The sequence below is a fragment of the Oncorhynchus tshawytscha genome, linkage group LG11 (assembly GCF_018296145.1).
Source record: "Oncorhynchus tshawytscha isolate Ot180627B linkage group LG11, Otsh_v2.0, whole genome shotgun sequence".
In the NCBI taxonomy this organism is placed as follows: Eukaryota; Metazoa; Chordata; class Actinopteri; order Salmoniformes; family Salmonidae; genus Oncorhynchus; species Oncorhynchus tshawytscha.
The window spans coordinates 11,754,176-11,774,728 of record NC_056439.1 but is presented as its reverse complement, the minus strand read 5'-3'; the positions used below and the strand labels follow the sequence as shown (position 1 = coordinate 11,774,728).

The following is a 20,553-nucleotide window of genomic DNA, read 5'->3' as shown; positions in this document are numbered from 1 at the left end:
GAGCTGCAGCACGGTGGCCAAGACCATACAGCGGTTTAACTGGACAGGTTCCACTCAGAACAGGCCTCGCCATGGTCGACCAAAGAAGTTGAGTGCACGTGCTCAGCGTCATATCCAGAGGTTGTCTTTGGGAAATAGACGTATGAGTGCTGCCAGCATTGCTGCAGAGGTTGAAGGGGTGGGGGGGTCAGCCTGTCAGTGCTCAGACCATACGCCGTACACTGCATCAAATTGGTCTGCATAGCTGTCGTCCCAGAAGGAAGCCTCTTCTAAAGATGATGCACAAGAAAGCCCGCAAACAGTTTGCTGAAGACAAGCAGACTAAGGACATGGATTACTGGAACCATGTCCTGTGGTCTGATGAGACCAAGAAACTTATTTGGTTCAGATTGTGTCAAGCGTGTGTGGCGGCAACCAGGTGAGGAGTACAAAGACAAGTGTGTCTTGCCTACAGTCAAGCATGGTGGTGGGAGTGTCATCTGGGGCTGCATGAGTCCTGCTGGCACTGGAGAGCTACAGTTCATTGAGGGAACCATGAATGCCAACATGTACTGTGACATACTGAAGCAGAGCATGATCCCCTCCCCTCGGAGACTGCGCCGCAGGGCAGTATTCCAACATCATAACGACCCCAAACACACCTTCAAGACGACCACTGCCTTGCTAAAGAAGCCGAGGGTAAAGGTGATGAACTGGCCAAGCATGTCTCCAGACCTGAACCCTATTGAGCATCTGTAGGGCATCCTTAAACAGAAGGTGGAGGAGTGCAAGGTCTCTAACATCCACCAGCTCCGTGATGTCGTCATGGAGGAGTGGAAGAGGACTCCAGTGGCTACCTGTGAAGCTCTGGTGAACTCCATAAGGCAGTACTGGAAAATGATGGTGGCCACACAAAATGTTGACACTTTGGGCCCAATTTGGACATTTTCACTTAGGAGTGTACTCACTTTTGTTGCCAGTGGTTTAGACATTAATGGCTGTGTGTTGAGTTATTTTGAGGGGAAAGCAAATTCACACTGTTATACAAGCTGTACACTCACTACTTTACATTGTAGCAAAGTGTCATTTCTTCAGTGTTGTCACATGGAAAGATATACTCAAATATTTACAAAAATGTGAGGGGTGTACTGACTTTTGTGATATACTGTGTATATATACACATGAGCAGCAGTGTGCAGCGTTCGATAAACTCTTCGATAAGGCCAAGAGGAGACAGTGTGTTCAGCCTGTGGATCCAGAAAGATTCCCTTTGAAGAAGTTTCCTCTCAATGTCCCCTCCCCTGCGTGACATCTTGACCATTTCTATTCCAATGTATCTCAGAGAACTAATAGGATGTCCAGCTTGTACAAAATGATCAGTAACCCAATTTAAAAATATATATATATATATATGTATGTGTGTTTTTCTCTTCACCTGTCCGTATATTGCTGTGGTGCTCACTGATCCGTGTCTTAAGGCTTCTGCGGGTTTTCCCTGTGTAAGACGGACCGCAAAGACATTTCAACATGTAAATAACATTGTGGACATGAAGGTAATCAGGCCCTTGAATTTAAATCTTTGTCCTGTGTGGGGTGAGTAAATGAGCTGTGTTGAGTACATTGGCCATATTTGTAATTACCCTCCGGAACCTTGTCCAAGAAAGTTTCCCTTTTCCCAGAATTAACCACTATCTCTCACGTTTGGGGGTCTGTTTAAAGACCATTCATGGGGATATTTAAAAATGGGTTTCAATTGTGGATCAGTATCAATAATGTACCAGTACATTCTGATAATGTCCTTTTTAAATGACTTCCCCAATGGTGAGTATTGGGTAAAGCATAATGTGACATGTTCTGCCTTTTCTTTGACTTTTGGTTGAAGACTTTCCATCTGTGTTAGTCCTTCAAAACAATCATTGGCATGTTTTACCCAATTGTCTTTATACCCCCTTTCCTTATACCTTTATGTGAGGTCCCTGGTCTGTTTCTGATAAGAAGCATCAGAGCTGCATATTCTTCTGATGCGACTAAATTGATTTAACGGGATACTTTTTAAAAAACGAGTGGACGTGGCATAAAGCTGTCACCTCTAAGGAGGGTATTCCTGTCCATAGGTTCCTATAGAGATCTGTAGAGAGGGAGGTTTTGTCCTTAACCATCACATCAAGAACTGATTTTGTGATAGGTCATAGTTAATGGTGATGTGAATGTGTTCATTCATGAAGTTTAGATACGCATGGAATTCCAAAAGTTCTTACTGGGTCCCTGTATAGATCACGAAAATGTAATCCAAATATCTCAGAATTAGGAGAATATTGGAGAGAAACGGGTTAGGGTCTGGATTCAGCACCACCTGTTTTTCCAAACATTCCTAGATATAGGTTAGCATAATTAGGAGCCATAGTGCTCCCCATCGCTGTCCCTTTGGTCTGGAGGAAAAAGTGTCCTTTGAAGAGAAAATAGTTGGAGGTTAGTTCCAGTTCAGCCAAGTCCACAATACAATTAGTGCTGGGAAGAGCATTAGGGGGACATTCATTGAGGTATAACTTGAGGGCCTCTAGGCTGTTCTGATGGGGGATGTTAGTATATAGACTGGTAACGTCAAAAGTACACAGAATATAATTTTTATAAAATCAAGAGTCTCTAGTATATGAGGGGAGAGAGATCGCCCAGGGTTTCACAAAATGGTCGACAAAGGTAGAGATATTCTCTGTCAGATCTGTTATTACTCACAATGGGCCTGCCTGGTATAGGTGGTGTCATGCTCTTGTGAATTTTGAATAGAGCGTATATGACAGGTGTGGTTGGGCAGTCAACTTTTCTCATATTCTGTAATTGTAATTTCCCCTTCATTCAAAAATGTAGACAATTTACCAAGGATCAGAGACTTTAATTGATTAGTAGGGCCCTTTGGTGAGTCATGTCCTCAGGGCGAGAGTCAGGTTCATTATCATTCAGGTTATCAATGTGAAAAACATTAGCACTATTTCCTGTCTGGTTACTAATATCGTTCAATAGATTAACATTGGCATGTGCATTGGAACCCCATTACCAAAAAACTCAGTCAATCTCAAACTGCGGAAAAACTTTTGAAACTGTATCAAAGTCATTGGCTTGTGATGTTGGGGCAAATTGGCTGTCTCCGGCCATCCCTCCAGAAATATACCTTCTGCTCCTTGTGGTCCACAGTATCACTCTCAAACTTGTGACTGTTGTTGTTTTGGTAATCAGTGGCTGTATTGGAGGGCGGCATGGATTCTCCTCTCCTAGGCAATTAGTACCGACCAGGTGTGCTCTTCCTCTTGGCAATTAGCAATCAGTATTAGTACTTAAGTCTCCCCTGTTTTCTCAGCGACGTGTAAACAGGCGATTTCGTCGCAACACAAAGACGGTTTTGCAGAGTTATTCGAGGTAGGAAAGAGAGGAAGGCTCCACACCACTCCCTTATCTTACCTAGTTCTTTTCAGATCTCATTTTTCTCTTTTGTAACTTTTGGCAACTGTTTTTTTTTTATACCTGTTCAAAAATGCAGTTTCTCAGCCTATGTGGCCCTTCAGTCCCTTGACATTTTGGCCATGACGGAGACATGGATCCCCACAGAGAACACTGCTCCAAATGCCCTTTCTTCATCTACGTTTTCTCATAGTCTGAAAGCGTCTGTTCAGTGCGGTGGTGGCACAAGGCTAATAATTTCTCCTAAGTGGAGGTTTTCTCTTTTCTCCCTCGCTGACCTGACAATCTCCTCATCTGAATGCCATGCTGTCACTGTCACTTGTGCACTCAAGATTAACATTGCTATCATCTATCGCCCACCAAGTGTCCTTACAGAGTTCATCAATGAGCTTGACACCTTGATAAACTAATTTCCTGGCAATGGCTCACAGCTCTTTGTACTTGGCGACTTCAACCTCCTGACATTTGCCTTCGATTAATTTCTTTCTTGTCTCTTCTGACCTCATCCTTTCCCAGTCCCTTCCCATTCACAAGGCACATAATATGGTTGACTTCATCTTTACTAGAGGCTGTTCAGCCCTCCCCTCCTGCTCTGTGGCTAAGTGACTCATTGCGGGCTGTGGGCAGCTGAGCGAAAATGGAGGAAAACAAAACTTCCGGAGGACCGATCAACTTTTCACTCCCTCTCTACCTTCTCCTCCTCTGTATCCACTGCTAACGCTACTTTCTATCACTCTACATGTCAAGCTTCTGCCTCTAACCCTAGGAAACTATTTACCACCTTCTCCTTCCTCCTTAATCCGCCACCCCCTTTTCCTCCCTTTCTGCGGACAACTTTGTCAAACACTTTGAAATGAAGGTTGACGACATCAGTTCTTCATTCACCCAGCCTATTTAGTCCACTGGTTCCACTCACACAGAACTACCCTAAGCCTTGACGTCTTTCTCCCCTCTCTTTCCACATGAAATCCTCCCCATATCCTCCTCTCTTCTCTAGATCATTGTTGGAGACCTTCTCCCATTCCTCACTCCCCTATCAGCTCATCTTTGACCACTGGCTGCGTCCCCCTGGACTTTCAAATGGCCCGATTCACTCCCCTCCTAAAGAAACACACTCCACTCCTTTGATGTCAACAACTATAGACCAGTATCACTTTTTTCTTTCCAAAACAATTGAGCATGCTGTCTCTGACCAACGCTCTTCTTGACTACACCAGTCAGGCTTTAAGATGGGTCACTCAACTGAGACTGCTCTTCTCTGTGTCACGGAGGCTTTCCACACGGCTAAAGCTGACTCTCTCTCCCCTGTTCTCATCCTCCTAGATCTATCCCCTGCCTTCAACACCATAAACCATCAGATCCTCCTCTCCGTACTCTGAGGGCTGGGTGTCTCAGGCTCTGCACACTCTTGAATTGCATCCTACCTGGTGACGTGGAGAAGATCTGTGTCTGCATCATGTACTCTCACTACTGGTGTCCCCCAGAGCCCGGGTCTAGGCTCTCTCCTTTTCTCTCGAAACTCCAAGTCACTTAGCTCCGTCATATCCTCACACGGTCTCTCCTATCATTGGTATGCAGAAGCCACTCCACTACTTTTCTCCTTCCCCCTTCTGACACCCAGGTGGCTGATTTTTAGGACATTTATAAAATCTGAAAACTAAAATATCACATTTACATTAGTATTCAGACCCTTTTAATCTGTACTTTGTTGAAGCACCTTTGGCAGCGATTACAGCCTTGAGTCTTCTTGGGTATGACACTACAAGCTTGGTTTCATCAGACCATAGATTCCTGTTTCTCATGGTCTGAGAGTCCTTTAGGTGCATTTTGGCAAACTCCAAGCGGGCTGTCATGTGCCTTCTACTGAGGAGTGGCTTCCGTCTGGCCACTCTACCATAAAGGCCTGACTGGTGGAGTGCTGCAGAGATGGTTGTGCTTCTGGAAGGTTCTCCCATCTCCACAGAGGAACCCTGGAGCTCTGTCAGAGTGACCATCAGGTTCTTGGTCACCTCATTGATCAAGGCCCTTCTCCCCCGATTGCTCCTTTTTGCCAGGCAGCCAGCTCTAGGAATAGTCCGGGTGGTACGGTGTAGATTGAAGACTTTTTTTAATGTAATCCATTTTAGAATAAGGCTGTAACGTAACAAAATGTGGAAAAAGTCAGGGAGTCTGAAAGCGTTCCAAATGCACTGTATCCACTTGGATGTCGGCCCACCACCTCAAGCTCAACCTCGACAAGAAGGATCTGCTCTTCTTCCTGGGGAAGACCTGTCCGCTCCAAGACTTCTCCATCACGGTTGACTCCCCCGTCCTAATCCATGTGCTTGTCATCTCTAGTCTGGACAACTGCAACTCCCCACTTGTGCCATCAAACACCTGCAACTTATCCAGAACACTGCAGCCCGCCTGGTGTTCAACCTTCCCAAATTCTCCTATGTCACCCCACTCCTCAGCACACTCCATTGGCTTCCAGTCGAAGCTCGCATCCACTACAATACCATTGTACTTGCCTATGAAGCAGCAGGAGGAACTGCTATGCTCAAACCCTACACCCCAACCTGAGCTCCATTCTGCCACCTCTGGTCACTTGGTACTCTCACACCAACGGGAGGGCAGCTCAGCCCAGTCCAAGCTCTTCTGTCCTGGCACCCCAATGAGGGAACCAGCTTCCACCTGAAGCTAGGACAGCAGAGTCCCTGTCCATCATCCGAAAACATCTGAAACCCTACCTCTTCAAAGAGTATCTTAAATAATCCCACCGCACCCCCCCTTCACAACATCTGAAACCCTGATCCACATACCCCATGGAAATGTAAAGTATTGCAGCTTAATATTCAGCACATTTACTTCAGCTGTGCTGAAGCTATGAATCAAGCTCCAACACTACTTTTTATTGAACTAGAACATCTAAACCAGAGTGGCTGCATTGCAACCAACAGGCAGTATGCAGCACTGTGCTAAGCAATACCGCTGGCGCTGTGTTTCTTAAAATGCTACTAACGGGAGATTATATGCACCTGCGTGTTAAAGCAAACTTGCTTTGCTACCAAAAACACACAAAAATAAACCAGCAAAAAAGTTGATCTCTCGTTGTTACCGTGTCAAGTGATTATGATTCCAGATAGCTGCATCTACGTTCTCTACTGCCGCCCCCAATGAAATGTCGACCTATCAGGCTCATCGGAAACTGTAAGGCTGCTGAATGTAACAATTTATTGGAGTATTTCATTTTTAAAGTAGGCCTACATTTCATTCAAACTTTTCACCTTAAATGGCAAAAGAATATAATATATGCCATTTGAAAACTTAATTAGACTACATTTATTTGATAATGTATAGGCTGTATAACTCAATCACGGTTAAAATGATCAGGTCGGAAGTGTGTCAGGAAGCATTGAATAGCTATAAAAGCCATAATTCCCTGACATTCATTCATTATTATCTCCATTCAACTGAAATGTTGTCGGAGTAGGCTTGCATTTCCTTTTGTTGCTTGAACCTCCGCTGTGCAGACCAGGCCTGGTACTCCAGGTTATATTTGGTCCCTGTCTGGTGGCATACACACAAAATCTAGGAAAAATGACATTAGGCTTTGGAGAAATGCCTCGTAATGACATCTGTGAATCCATTACCCCATCTGGGTATAGAGTGGAGTCGCTCGAAGCATCATCGATTGTGTCTGGCAGCGAAGCAGAATTTGAAAGAGATTGGATGCATGTTGTTGTTGACTTGTGGGTGGTGGATAGATGGATTACCTGGGGAGACCTGGATTTTTGCCTTTTTTTAAAAATCCAATAAGACTTTGTTAATCCCCATGGTACACACACGTGTGATACACAGGCTCCTTCTAAACTGGGCAGATAAGAGGGCAGGAGCAGCAGGGGTAATCCTCCTAGTCTTGACTGTTTCTGCATTCCAAATGGCACCCTATTCACTATATAATGTACCAAGCGAAAGTCTAAACACCCGTTGCACAGTCTTTACATTTTGCTGCCTTTCTACCGACTTTGCTCAACATATATCTAGGGTTGCAAAGGGTCGGAAACCGTCCGGTAAGTTTCTGGAATTTTTCCAGAATATTTCAATGGGAAGTTAAGCCTGGGAATTTTGCTTAAATTCATCAAAAAAGTTAGCTTATAACAGTGAACATTTTTTTTTGTGGGATACACATGGCAACTCGAGGTCTTGTGGCATATTTTGGTTAAACTATCCCCAATTCAATGGAATTGCAACCCTCTGCATACACAGTTCAGTCTTCCATCACATGTGCAGTGCACTCTTCCATCACATGTACAGCTGATTCTCAAGATCTTGCACACTAATGAGATGCTATTGAGCCCACATTACTACACTGTCTGAGCCAAGGCCTACATGCTTTCTAGTAGCCTACAGCAAAGTGTGTTTAAATAATTTCTAACTTGTTAATGATTTCTACTAGTTAGTTTTTGCTACTTTTAGCTTGGGTTTTAGCTTGCTTGAGCCTGCTAACTGAGGAGTGTTCAAATCAAACATGTATGGAAACAGGTGAATTATCTTACAAATTAGTGGTTTAATCTAACTGCTTAACTAATTATCTGTACATGGAATTGTTTGTTTTTTTTCCCCTTTTTTCTCATCTTTACAGGAAAATGATGTCCACACTATCTGATTTGTGGAGACATTTCACTGCAGCTAATGTAGAAGGGAAAGCTGTGTACATTTGCAAATACTGTACCAAATCATATGTAAAGAATGCAACAAAGATGCAGAATCAGCTGAACAAGTGCATAAAGTTCCCTCAGCACTCACAACAAGCAACCTCTGACAAAAGTCCCTCTACTTCTATTCAAGGTGAAATTGATGAATCAGACACATTATCGATAGCAACAGCTCATGGTCCTCCTGGAATCAGAAGTGTTTATGACTCAATGGAACGTAGTCAGAGAAATGCTGATAAATGTCGAGGCTGTGTATGCAACTGGTTCACCTCTGATGCTCACAGGCAATGTGTATTGTAAAAGATTTCTGAATGTTCTTCACCCAGCGTACACCCCTTCAACCAGACATGCTTGATCTACTCATTTGCTGGATACAGTGTTCAAGTGAAGGTCAAGCAAATCATAGAGAAAGCAGACTGTATTGCAATCATCTCTGATGGGTGGTCGAATGTTCGTGGGCAAGGAATAATGAACGACATCATCTCCACCCCTCAACCAGTATTCTACAATAGCAACGACACAAGGGACAACAGACACACCGGTCTCTACATTGCAGATGAACTGAAGGCAGTCATCAATGACCTTGACCACAGAAGGTATTTGCACTGGTGACAGACAATGCTGCGAACATGAAGGCTGCTTGGTCTAAAGTGGAGGAGTCCTACCCTCACATCACACCCATTTGCTGTGCTGCTCATGCAGTGAATCTGCTCCTCAAGGACATCATGGCACTGAAAACAATGGATGCACTCTACAAGAGAGCCAAGGAAATGGTTGGGTTTGTGTAGGGTCATCAAGTTATAGCAGCAATCTACCTCACCAAGCAAAGTGAGAAGAATAAGAGCACCACATTGAAGCTGCCCGGCAACACCCGTTGGGGTGGTGTTGTCATCGTGTTTGACAGTCTCCTGGAGGGGAAGGAGTCTCCAAGAAATGGCCAAATCACAGCCTGCCGATATGGTCAGCCCCATCAAGAGGATTCTTTTGGATGATGTATTTTGGGAGAGTGGTATGCAGCCTGAAACTCCTGAATCCTATAGCAGTAGCCATTGCACGGATTGAGGGGGACAATGCTATCCTGTCTGATGTTCAGACTCTGCTTGCAGATGGAAGAGAAGAAATCCGTACTGCCCACTTCACTGTTGCTCCAAGCAGAGGAAACTGCAGTTTTGAAATACATCAAAAAGCGTGAAGACTTCTGCCTGAAGCCCATACACGCCGCAGCGTACATGTTGGACCCCAAGTATACTGGCAAGAGCATCCTGTCTGGTGCAGAGATCAACAAGGCCTATGGTGTCATCACTACTGTGTCTTGCCACCTTGGCCTGGATGAGGGCAAGGTTCTTGGCAGTCTCGCGAAGTACTATTTCAAGTAAGTGCTTTGGGATGGAGATGCAATAACAATTTTTTTTAAACATTTCTATTGGAAGGATTTAATCAGTTGCAATGATGTCCACTTATGATAAAGTAAACGGTTTAGGTTTCTATCTCCATATATGGTAAATATATCCAATGCAAAAAACATCTATATTTAAATGGTATTAATATTCATTTACACATTTTTGTTAATTCCCATATATTCCCACGGAAAGTTTCCACCTCTGAATATTCCCCAAAATGTGCAACCCTACTTATATCGATTGTTTTGTTAACATTGCTCAGTACATGTGGTTGGGAATCATAACTGACTTGCCTAGTTAAATAAAGGTTGAATAAAAAAAAAAATGGACAGCAATAGTCTAGCCTTGTCTCAGATTTTCGGGCAGATTTATGTCAGGATTGAGGCTGGATCATTTAGGAACACTCAACACCTCTTGGAAAGCCATTCTGGTGTGTTTTTGGCATTAAAATGTATGTAATTGTTCCACTGAAAAATACAACTGCTCCAGGATAAGGTATTCAGAAGTCTGAGGCAGGGTTTCCTCTAACTGTTTCCCTGGGCTTTGCTCCTTTCATTTTTCTTTTGATCCTGAAACTCACTTTGCCGGTGATAAGCATACCCATCGAATGATGCTTCCACCACAAAACTTTTAAATGCTCTTTCTGCATCTCTCTTTCTCTCTCGCTATTTCTCTCTCATTGTCAGTTGCTCTACATACTCCGGTTTTCCTTTAGTCTAACCAAGACCATTCAGCTCGCTTACTGAATAATTCAATGACCATTATACAAATGTAAATGATCATTAACATTCAGTATTTATAGCACAAGGTTTCTCCCCCTGTGTTAGTTTAAATCGACAGATGTTTGTTTGTTCCCCCCCCCGTACGCTTTAAAAAAAATCTGCTTCCAAGTGGTTATTGTGAAATGTGAGGTCTTGAGGGCATAATATTGACAATAATAGGAATCTTTTTTTTTTTTAAGGATTAACACTTTTATTTAGTGTAGCTTCTGGGTGTATAAATATGTATTCATATACTCTCTGGTTATTTGAGTAGACTGTATATTCAGATCAGTAGGTGTTCTGTAGGACTGAATTCCAAGGATTTGTAGCTTCTTTGGGTTGTGCCAGGGTGAAATAAATATTCAGTATTTGTTTTGGGCTTTTGAAGGATTTCATGTCCTCACCAGGACTTGTCTTGGAAATGAATGGATCCCACATTAAAAACAGTACATTTGTTTGACATACAGTATGTTTTTCTAAACTATGCTTTTTTTTGCCACATTTATAAATGTCTGTCACAACGTCACTCAAAGAGCAGAAAGTACTGTACAGTCTTTCACATCAGTTGCATATATGTTTTTGAAAGAGCATTTTTCGCTACAGTTTTTTTTTCTTTGAACAAATGAGCCTTTAAAACCAAAAAGACAAAAGGTCAATTGCTATTGAAGGCCTCAAGGAATGAGTTGGCCATTTATTTTCTTAATTGCATTTAATAACCACTATCTTAGTTCTTATATGCAAAGGAAATAAAAACATGAAAATGGACTGCACTGAACATTCCTCTCTCTTAAGAGTTTTCTAAAGTCTACATAACAGATGGCCTGGAAAGTGCTCATCTCAACAGAGACTCCTTTTGAGGTTTAAAAACACCCTTTAACTTACCCAGCTTACAGTGATGAGGTTGGTGTTTGTTTTACCTCGCAATCAGTGGACCCTAAAACCAAAGGTTTTTTTTTTTCAGAGAATTGCATGGAAAACGGACCATTTAAACACTATTTCCGAACATTTTCATCGGAGTTCCGGAGGCAGCGATAGGCCATTAGAAGAAACCCACTGGGCACGTACTGTTTGAATCATAGTTGGAGTGCCATGAGATTGGTTGTCTGGCTGGTTGGGACTACTTCATTGGTTCCCTTGAACAAGGCTCAAGCTCAAACAAGTACACTTCAAATGCTCTATTTGAAAGTAAACAAATACTATTTCTACCCAGGTCTAGCAGAGAAAAAAAAAAAAACCACCAGGTCGTCAAAACCCTGTATGGGGGATTGTGTGTGTGCGTGTGTGCCTGCAAGGGGTCATGGGTAACCGAGTCACCACCAACACTAATGATTGCTGACAGCAGGCGGTTGCTTCAGATTGCGTAAATGGGGAGTGCAAAAATGAGGCATAATCAACCCACCTCATCACCTACCTAATCAGACAGTTACTCTTTCTGCGGCACCCAACGCTCTTTCCCTGCCACCCTACGGCGAGTGGCACTTACGAGTAAATATGTCCCACTCCTCTCCCTTTGAATGAATGCATACCTGATCCATTCTTGATAGCTCCGCAGGCTTTTAGGTTGTATTTATCCTCACTTGTTTTTGAGTCTCTAGCTCCCCTGCTCTTCAATGTGTGTGCTCGAGTGTTGCGCGAGATGCCACTTCATTTGCTTTTTACTAGGATATTCATTGTGATGAATGATGGTTCATTCAGCTGGTTCTGGGTTACACTGTACTTTCCATTTTAGTTTTGAGCTGCTGTGTGTGTGTGTGTCCTCGTGCGTGCACATTAGTATGCATTCTTATGTGTTTGTGAGTGTGCGCTCGCATGTGTTTGTTGCTGTGACTGTGTCTGTATTTTTTTACCCAGTGGTCGATACATCCCCTAGCTCTTTATCTTCATAGCGTACATATTATTAACAGGGAACCAAACCCACTTAACATAGACAGAATCCATATTGCTCCCGCTAACCAGCCCAGCAGTAGTGTTACTAGCACATTCTGTGACCTCTCTAGTTTTCTCCCACGCCACAGGCTTTTGTTTTGTTGAGCTGTCCTCTCATTTTAGCCACAAGTGTCCTCTAGCAAGTAAATGTCCTTTCTCCTTGTCAGAGAACAACCATCCTCCATTGTTATCTCCGCTTACTGACATGGAAAAGGAGAAAATAGACTCAATTATCTATATTTCCTGATATTTAAGTGTAAACACTTCTTTAAGGTGTGTGTTGCTGTTATTTGCTAGGAGTAACAGTTCTTTCAGATTACAAAAAACGATTGTCCTGGAAAAATCTGATGTGATTATTTTCCTGTGATTGAAAATGGCTGTTGTCCGCTTATCTTACTAACACTTAAAAACCCTGACTTATCAACTGTCTCATTTGCTGTCCTCAACTGGTCAGAAGTAGTGCACTTTAAAGGGAATTAGGCTGCCATTTGGGACACCACATTTGTCTGGGACATGTTGACTACATGACCGTTGTTTCCATTGGTTATTATAAGACATGACCACATGTAGCCACGGGCAGTGACTGGCATTTTACTAGGTATGCTAGTAATTGCTTCCTTATCCTTCCAAGAAACACTGAAAACAACACATTTAATGTACTGTCCTTAGGTACAATACCATTGATATGCCAGCCAGACCTGGGTTTGAATAATATTTGTTTTCACTGAAATACTTTGAGAGTTTAGTTTGGCGTTGCCGGGAGTGCCAGGTTGGGTAGCGTTTGCATTGGTTCCAATGGCTCCATCAAGCCACACAAGCTCAATCAAGGGCAGAAAGAAAACAAGTACCATTTCACGTCATGGACATGAGAAATATAAGATTATCTTGCCTTGTTTCAATTATTGTGCAGGCATCCGTGAACTTTTGTCACTCCATATTGGCTGCCAGAAATAGAGATGAGGAACATTTGTATTGTATTTTAGTTCTCTCCGGGTGGTTTTCCTTCATTTTTTTGCTCTCTGCCTGTCTGGGCTCAGTCGTGTGGCGCACTCTGAACTTTGCTTTTCTGAGCCTTAATGAAAAGTCCTTCTGTTGAAGACAGCCAACTCTTTTCCCATGCTCGTCCAGAGACAGACAGACCACACCTGTCACTGTGTACGCTACCTGTATCCACAATGCTACAGGACGTGGGAAGATTGCTTTATTCAGGAAATCTACCTATCTTTCAATATTCAACCGTTTTCAGTATTATTTTTAATTTGACAGTGACATTGCTGCTTTTGTACCGTACACTTACTGATCCAGTAAGTCTTTAGGTGTAGATTTTCCTTGATGCTCATCAGTTTTTGAACAAGTCCATTCAACCTTGAGCATGACCATATTTTACGTTTGCGATAACAACTCCTACCACCATCTAACAACCACACCATTGTGCAGTCTACCTACACAAAGCTAAGGGCTTTGTCCAAAATTGCTACCTATTTAACCTAACCCATAGGGCTCTGGTCAAAAGTAGCGCACTATATAGGGAATATGGTGCCATTTGGGACAAATCCAAGCTCTCTCTTCAGAAGAGAAGCCATGTCCTGGGGATTCAAAGGGGGGCTAAGATCTTTCCTGCCAGTCTCTCGGTAGGCTGAATGGTCAGCCTCCGTTTCTTTAATCTTCGAGGCCACAGGTCCTTTTTGAGGAGAAGAGAGATGTGCAGTCTTTCCACAGTGGACACAAACGCATGCGCGGTGCACGCACACTCGCATTAAGAAGCTCTGTTATTATCTCCTGCCTGTCGGATCTGACTCCCACCTGGAGAAAAGATCACCCCTTAGTGTGAAGAGTATCGACCCTGAGAAACGTCTTCAGTCTCTGAAATACTTCTGGGATTGTGGTGCAGACTACAGAATACCACCAACTGGTGATAGGAAACTGAAAGCTGGAGTTCACTTCTTCCCATTTCAACCGTGTTGTTGTGTCTTTCAGAAACGGTGTTTTTGTCACCATTTTCTCCCTGAAGAAAATTAAGGTTTAAAAAGGCCAGTGAACTGGGGTGTTTTCTTTTTTTTAAGCAAGATATCTAACCACCACTTTATTTATATATCTATAGTAACATACATTTAGTTTTGAAAAGTGCAAAGAGCAGACACACAGACAGGGCTTTTTCACTCTGATGCACTTCTTCCCTAACCCTGGCCTATTATCTTTGATCATTGTAGCCTGTAAGTTTACTCATATACACTCCAGCTAGTCAGAGCTCCTACCTGGCTCATTAAAGCACACACACTGGAAGAAGGGAAACCGCAGGCTAAAGCTTCATTTCCCTTCTCCAAATGAAGGAGAGACAGCTCTCTCTCTGCTCTCCACAGAATAATAACCGCAGAGTGCACTTTACAGGCTAATTAGCTTAATTTGTCTGGCTGATCGAGTGGCAGGAGAATGTGTCTGTTTATCAGCAGATGCCACACAGTGTCCAGACAGCTCGCCTCACGGGGTTGAACGAGAATTGAACTAATGTTACCTCGCATCTCCCTCCCTCACCTCCAGGTGGTCAAGATGATGATCATCGTGGTGGTGACCTTCGCCCTCTGCTGGCTGCCGTACCACGTCTACTTCATCGCGACGGGCCTCAACAAGGCTCTGATGAGGTGGAAGTCCATCCAGCAGGTCTACCTGTCAGTGCTGTGGCTGGCCATGAGCTCCACCATGTACAACCCCATCATCTACTGCTGCCTCAACAGCAGGTAAGGAGAATACACACGTGCACACAGGCAGGCAAGCAGAAATGGGAGCAGGCACGGGCAGAGGTACATCCATCCACGTGTGCGTGCAAACGTAGGTGCATGTGCGCACACACACACACACACACCCATGTGGCTATATTTTCATGGTCGATGGTTGGAAAGGGCATGGAAATTATATGTATGCTTTTGGCCTGCCTCTGTATAGGTTCATAACAATCCTTGAAAAACAACTAAGGTGCATTAGAATGTCGAAGCTTTGAACATCCGGTAATCCTCCAAACACTGGACGAGAGACATGTGCTTCAATAAAGGTCCAGGTCATGGCAATCCTGATAACATGTCCTTTTGTGATTTTCATGCACTCTTGAAAATGCAAAAAAAAAACGAAACAATTTTAGGGACTGAGGATTGAAAGTAAAGCTACTTCGAGGACATCGTTAAGAAATGCTGACGAGACCTGGAAATCAAAGCATGGTTTTAAATTGGTTACCATTGTATGATTTTTGAACAATGTTCTTTAAACCACTCAGTGCCTGTGTGACTCATTCTTTCTGCAAACAGGAACAATGCAGGTACAGAACCTGGAGGTATGACGTCAGGTGTAGTCCTATAAGACCCTCTCAGCGTCACCTCGTGTACACACACACTCACACAAACCTACACACACGTAGCTGTATTTCCATGGTCAATTAATCCTAATGCCATGAAAAGAGCATGGCAATTGTATATCCATTGAGACAAGCTCTGTGCCTTAGTCTTTCCTTTGCCCGGCCTCAGAAATCTCATAACCAAATTAAATACAGAGCAAGAACTCCCTTGAAGGAGCTTCAGTGCTCTGAATCCAGAGTCTGAGCATTGATGAATGCTAGCTTGTGAATGAAGCTCCCCAGTGCACTTAGGTACACGCAGGCAATTATCTAAAGCACATATATAGCACTCTTACCATCAACACAATCGGGCTATTCATGAAGGATGTGCTGTGGGGTTGCTTTGCCCCCTTCATGATGTGTATATATAAAAACAGCATTTAAATCTTTCTTGGCTATTGTTAAGTAAGCCTTGTCTGAGCCAAAATGGCCAATAGGGCAGGAGCCTTTTTCGGTAGAGGTGAAGCAGCTTGAAGTATACCCCTGGACAGGACTCTATTCTATTATACATTTTTTTATTTGATGTATTTATGTACTGTATTAAGTATTTATTTGTTTATTGTCTGGGTCATTAGCTGACTTTAAATTGATGGAGAACACAGGGCTGTGTATGTTGCAGTCGATTTATATTTAGTTTATTTTTTAATTGTTTGTCTGTGTGCTTTCGGTTGATGTTTTATGTCATTATACAACTCTCTCTTCAACCTCCCTGCACTGTATACATTGGTATGTAATTTGTTTACTCCTGCCATATGAAAACCTGGATTGTGTTCAGTTGGTGGAAAATGTTTTGGAAACGTGGTGGCATGGGTACTGTGCTACTTTAACTCTTCCAATAGGAACACAGATTTTCCTTTTCCGTTGGAAAACATTTCACAACAGCGTGCCCTTGAACACCACCCCGTTTGTAAAATCACGTCATCACGTCAAAATCATGTCATTCACACCCCTGGCCCCCTCTCTATTCGCCCCTTCTCCCCCCAGGTTCCGGGCTGGCTTCAAGCAGGTGTTCCGCTGGTGCCCCTTTGTCCAGGTGTCCAGCTATGACGAGCTGGAGCTGAGGGCCACGCGCCTCCACCCGGCCCGCCGGAGCAGCATGTACACCTTGTCTCGCATGGATACCGCCGTGGTAGTGGTGTATGACCCTGTAGACAGAACAAACAACCAGAACCAGGCCAGGAAGAAGAGCTACGTCAACCCTAGAGTAGAAAACGGGCTTGGTTGCAATAGGAACGGGGCCAAGGCAGGCTGCGCCCCCAGTGCTGAGGCTGAGGACTTCTCCTAAAGGAGGGCATACGAGAAAGCAGACAAACACACTGGCATGTGTTCACACACACAGGCATGTATAGAGTGGTAACTTATACTGTGTACAGTACATGCAAAAACAGGTAGACATTGCAAACATGCATACAAGACATGCTGTCCCTGTCAATACACACACATGCAAACACACACTTTTCAAAGAGTTCAGAGAAGATGGCAGAAAACACATGTTAGATGAGAAGCAGGAATTCATTGTCAAATATAACCATTAGATAACATATTGTTGTACGGTCTGTAATACTGAGTGTACTGTATATAAAAACATGCATACGAAAAAATATACAAAAAATGCCTGGCCAAGTAACACCCTGAATGTAAAGGCTACTGAGTGTTCAAAACATTATGAACACCTGCTCTTTCCATGACATAGACTGACCAGGTGAACCCAGTTGAAAGCTATGATCCCATATTAAATCCACTTCAATCAGTGTAGATGAAGGGGAGGAGACCGGTTAAAGGAGGATGTTTAAGCCTTGAGACAATTGATACATGGATTGTGTGTGTGTGTGCCATTCCGAGGGTGAATGGGCAAGACAAAAGATTTAAGTGCCTTTGAACGGGGTATGATTGTTGCTATCAGGCGCACTGGTTTGTGTCAAGAACTGCAACGCTGCTGGGTTTTTCATGCTCAACGTTTTCTGTGTGTATCAAGAACGGTCCACCACCCAAAGGACATCCAGCCAACTTGAAGCATTGGAGACTACATGGGCCAGCATCCCTGTATAAAGCGTTCGACACCTAGTGTCTCAAGGTGTCGAACGCATTTTACAGGGATGTTAGGAAGGTGTTCTGGATGTTTTGTACACTCAGCTCCAAATGTATTGGGACAGTGACAATTTTGTTGTTTTTGGCTATGTACACCAGCACTTTGGATGTGCAGACTGTCAGCTTTAATGTGAGGGTACATTCGTCCCTATCGAGTGAACCATTTAGAAATTACAGCACTTTTAGATATATGCCTGCTAGATACCAGAGAGAATGCATTTTTGGGGAGCGACCTATATCTTTAGGTAGTGTGTCCATAGTTACCATTTGTAGCAGTGGTATTTAGCTGTAGTCTTACGTAATGTATAGAATGACTGGTCCCAGTTTAAACAAACTACAATTTATAAAGGCTTCATATGGCATACATATAGTCTTCATAAGCACTACAGATTCTACAAAGTCTTATGTCATGTAGTTACATCATGTATAGAATGACCGAAGTATCCCATCTATCCCTCCTGTCACACCCTGATCTGTTTCACCTGTCTTTGTGATTGTCTCCACCGTCCTCCAGGTGTCGCCCATCTTCCCCATTATCCCCTGTGTATTTATACCTGTGTTCTCTGTCTGTTGCCAGTTCGTCTTGTTTGTTCAAGTCAACCGGCATTTTGTGTCTCAGATCCTGCTTTTTCCAGTCTCTCTTTTCTCGCCCTCCTGCTTTTGACCCTTGCCTGTCCTGACTCCGAGCCCGCCTGCCTGCCGACCTGTACCTTTGCCCCCCTCTGGATTACCGACCTCTGCCTTACCCTGATTCTGCCTGTCACCCAGTACCGTTGCCCCACCTCCGGTTTACTGACCCCCGCCTGCCTTGACCTGTCTATTGTCTGCCCCTGTTGGATATTGAACTATTGTTTATTCGAAGTGGTCTGCATCTGGATCTTACCTTCATACCTGATACCTCCATTATGCCCCAATTGTAACCTCTATAGCAACTTAGTGATTTCCGTGTTAAGTGTTAGTGTGTATGCACGTTGTTTTTCCTCCAACATGGTCAACGTTAGGTCACCATTAGCAAAAAAGCAAACTTAACGATTACACAAATTTGCACATAAATAACTAGCTAATTGTTTATTTAAAGCGGCGGTCATTGATCTGAATCTGAATGCTTAGTACAGCGTAAATCTTTTTTACTGCTAATGTTTTAAAGCAGTATCCATATTTTTCTATGTTTGAGTAGCTTTGTGGTTATGCACGCTTTCAAATAAGAAAACATTTGCAGGCAAAACTGTTGCGGAATGGAATTAAAATAGCAGACAGTTTTTACTACTACTTTTCTTTCGCTTTCATATTCCCATTGGGAAGTGCGTCACCTCCTGCATTGCACTTACATATAGTACTGTAGCTTTGAACAAAATACCCACAAGGAGGTGTTTAGATGATCTTGTGCGTGCGTGTGCCCACGGAGCAGAGTTTTCATGATCACAGTGTGTGTGTGTGTGCATCCACAGTGCAGGGTTTATATGACCACAGTGTTTAGAATCTAGATGTTAGGTAAAACCTTGGGCCATCAATTAGATGGATGCCATAGTGAAAGAGGGTTGCCATCCCATCACTTCCAGTAAGGGGTAGTATTTCTTCCCTGGGTGTGTGTGTGTGTGCTTGCGTGCGCCTACTATGTATGTGTATGCATGTGATCCTTCAGGGTTTAAATCAAGTGCTGGCACTAGCACTAGGCTTCTCTTCAGCTTTTGTCATGTTTGGCTCGACACGCCAAGAGAACAACCATGTTTGGTTTAGGGTATTTCTTCCCCTGACCAATGAGAGCGAGCCGTGTTATACCCAACAGCCCAGTGCAGTATAATGACATTACGTGCCATAGCTCAGGTTCCACGACTGTCTGATAGGGGGTCTCCTGCAAACTCCCTCAGGGGGCAAAGATAATTCAAAGCCTGAGGCACCGGTCTCACCTTGGCCCCCCCCAAGGCCTTTGTAGACGGTGAAGTGTTGTATTATTTTTTTTCTCTGTCCATATGACAGACTACCCACCTGTGGCCCTCAGCTTGCCTTAAAGATAACATGAAAATCACAGCTGTGTGAAGGGGGGGGAGAAGAAAAAAAATCCTCCTGCTTTTTGCCGGTGTTAAAGGTAACAAACTGTATACACAACAAGTCACGTTCGATAGCGTTCATATATCAATGGGGTTGCATCGCTGTGACAGGTTGCATCACAAGTGATGAAAATGTAGTTCTTTAGTTTAATACTTGAGCATGATACCAAACGTCAATGAGTCGGTTAATCAAAAGATAATAAGAGCATTGTAACTTTGATCAAAGACATTTCTAGATGTTTTTTTCATGACACGCACTTTTGTTTGTTTTGAAATGAGCTAATGTGACCAGTTGATTTGATAGTGATGTAAATGCATATATTACAGTGAAATCCGTCTAGATTCAGTTTAATATTGCCATTCTGTGAGGATATCTCCAATGTTTCCTTACCCCAGACGTGAAGTCAACATGGTCTTACCAGAATATGTAAAGATAATGACGTTAAAACCACTGTAGTTATATGCCACTTAAGCTTAATTTTCTATGTATATCACTTAGTGACATTACTTACGTCACTATAATGATGTATTCAACCATTGTAGTTATGTGTCACCAAATCTGATTTATTACTTGGATATCACTTACGATGACATATTACTCTTATGTCATTATAATGACGTATTGTCTAAGATTTAGGGACAGGTTGTCCTATAACGTGTCAACATTCTGACATTTCTAATGAGGTATGTCTGGTGTAGTGTTTTCTGGAGTATGCCAACAGAATGTTCTAAGCCTTTATGAAAGAATGTAAAGAGGTCATGTATTTCATTACCTGTTGTCATGATGCGTCTTAGCTCCTGTATTTATCATTCAATCCC

At 43.2% G+C, this 20,553-nt stretch overlaps 1 protein-coding gene across 1 annotated transcript in view; it reads left to right on the top strand.

Moving 5' to 3' along the window:
- The window catches only part of LOC112234469 (neuromedin-K receptor-like), a 31,859-nt gene extending 14,492 nt beyond the window's left edge, over window positions 1-17,367 (top strand). The window contains exons 3-4 of the mRNA XM_042330588.1: window positions 14,755-14,951; window positions 16,583-17,367. Of these exons, the coding sequence (XP_042186522.1) occupies window positions 14,755-14,951; window positions 16,583-16,883 (498 nt within the window). The 3' untranslated portion in view covers window positions 16,884-17,367. The remainder of the gene's footprint in view (window positions 1-14,754; window positions 14,952-16,582) is intronic.
- The last annotated feature ends 3,186 nt before the right edge of the window (window positions 17,368-20,553 follow it).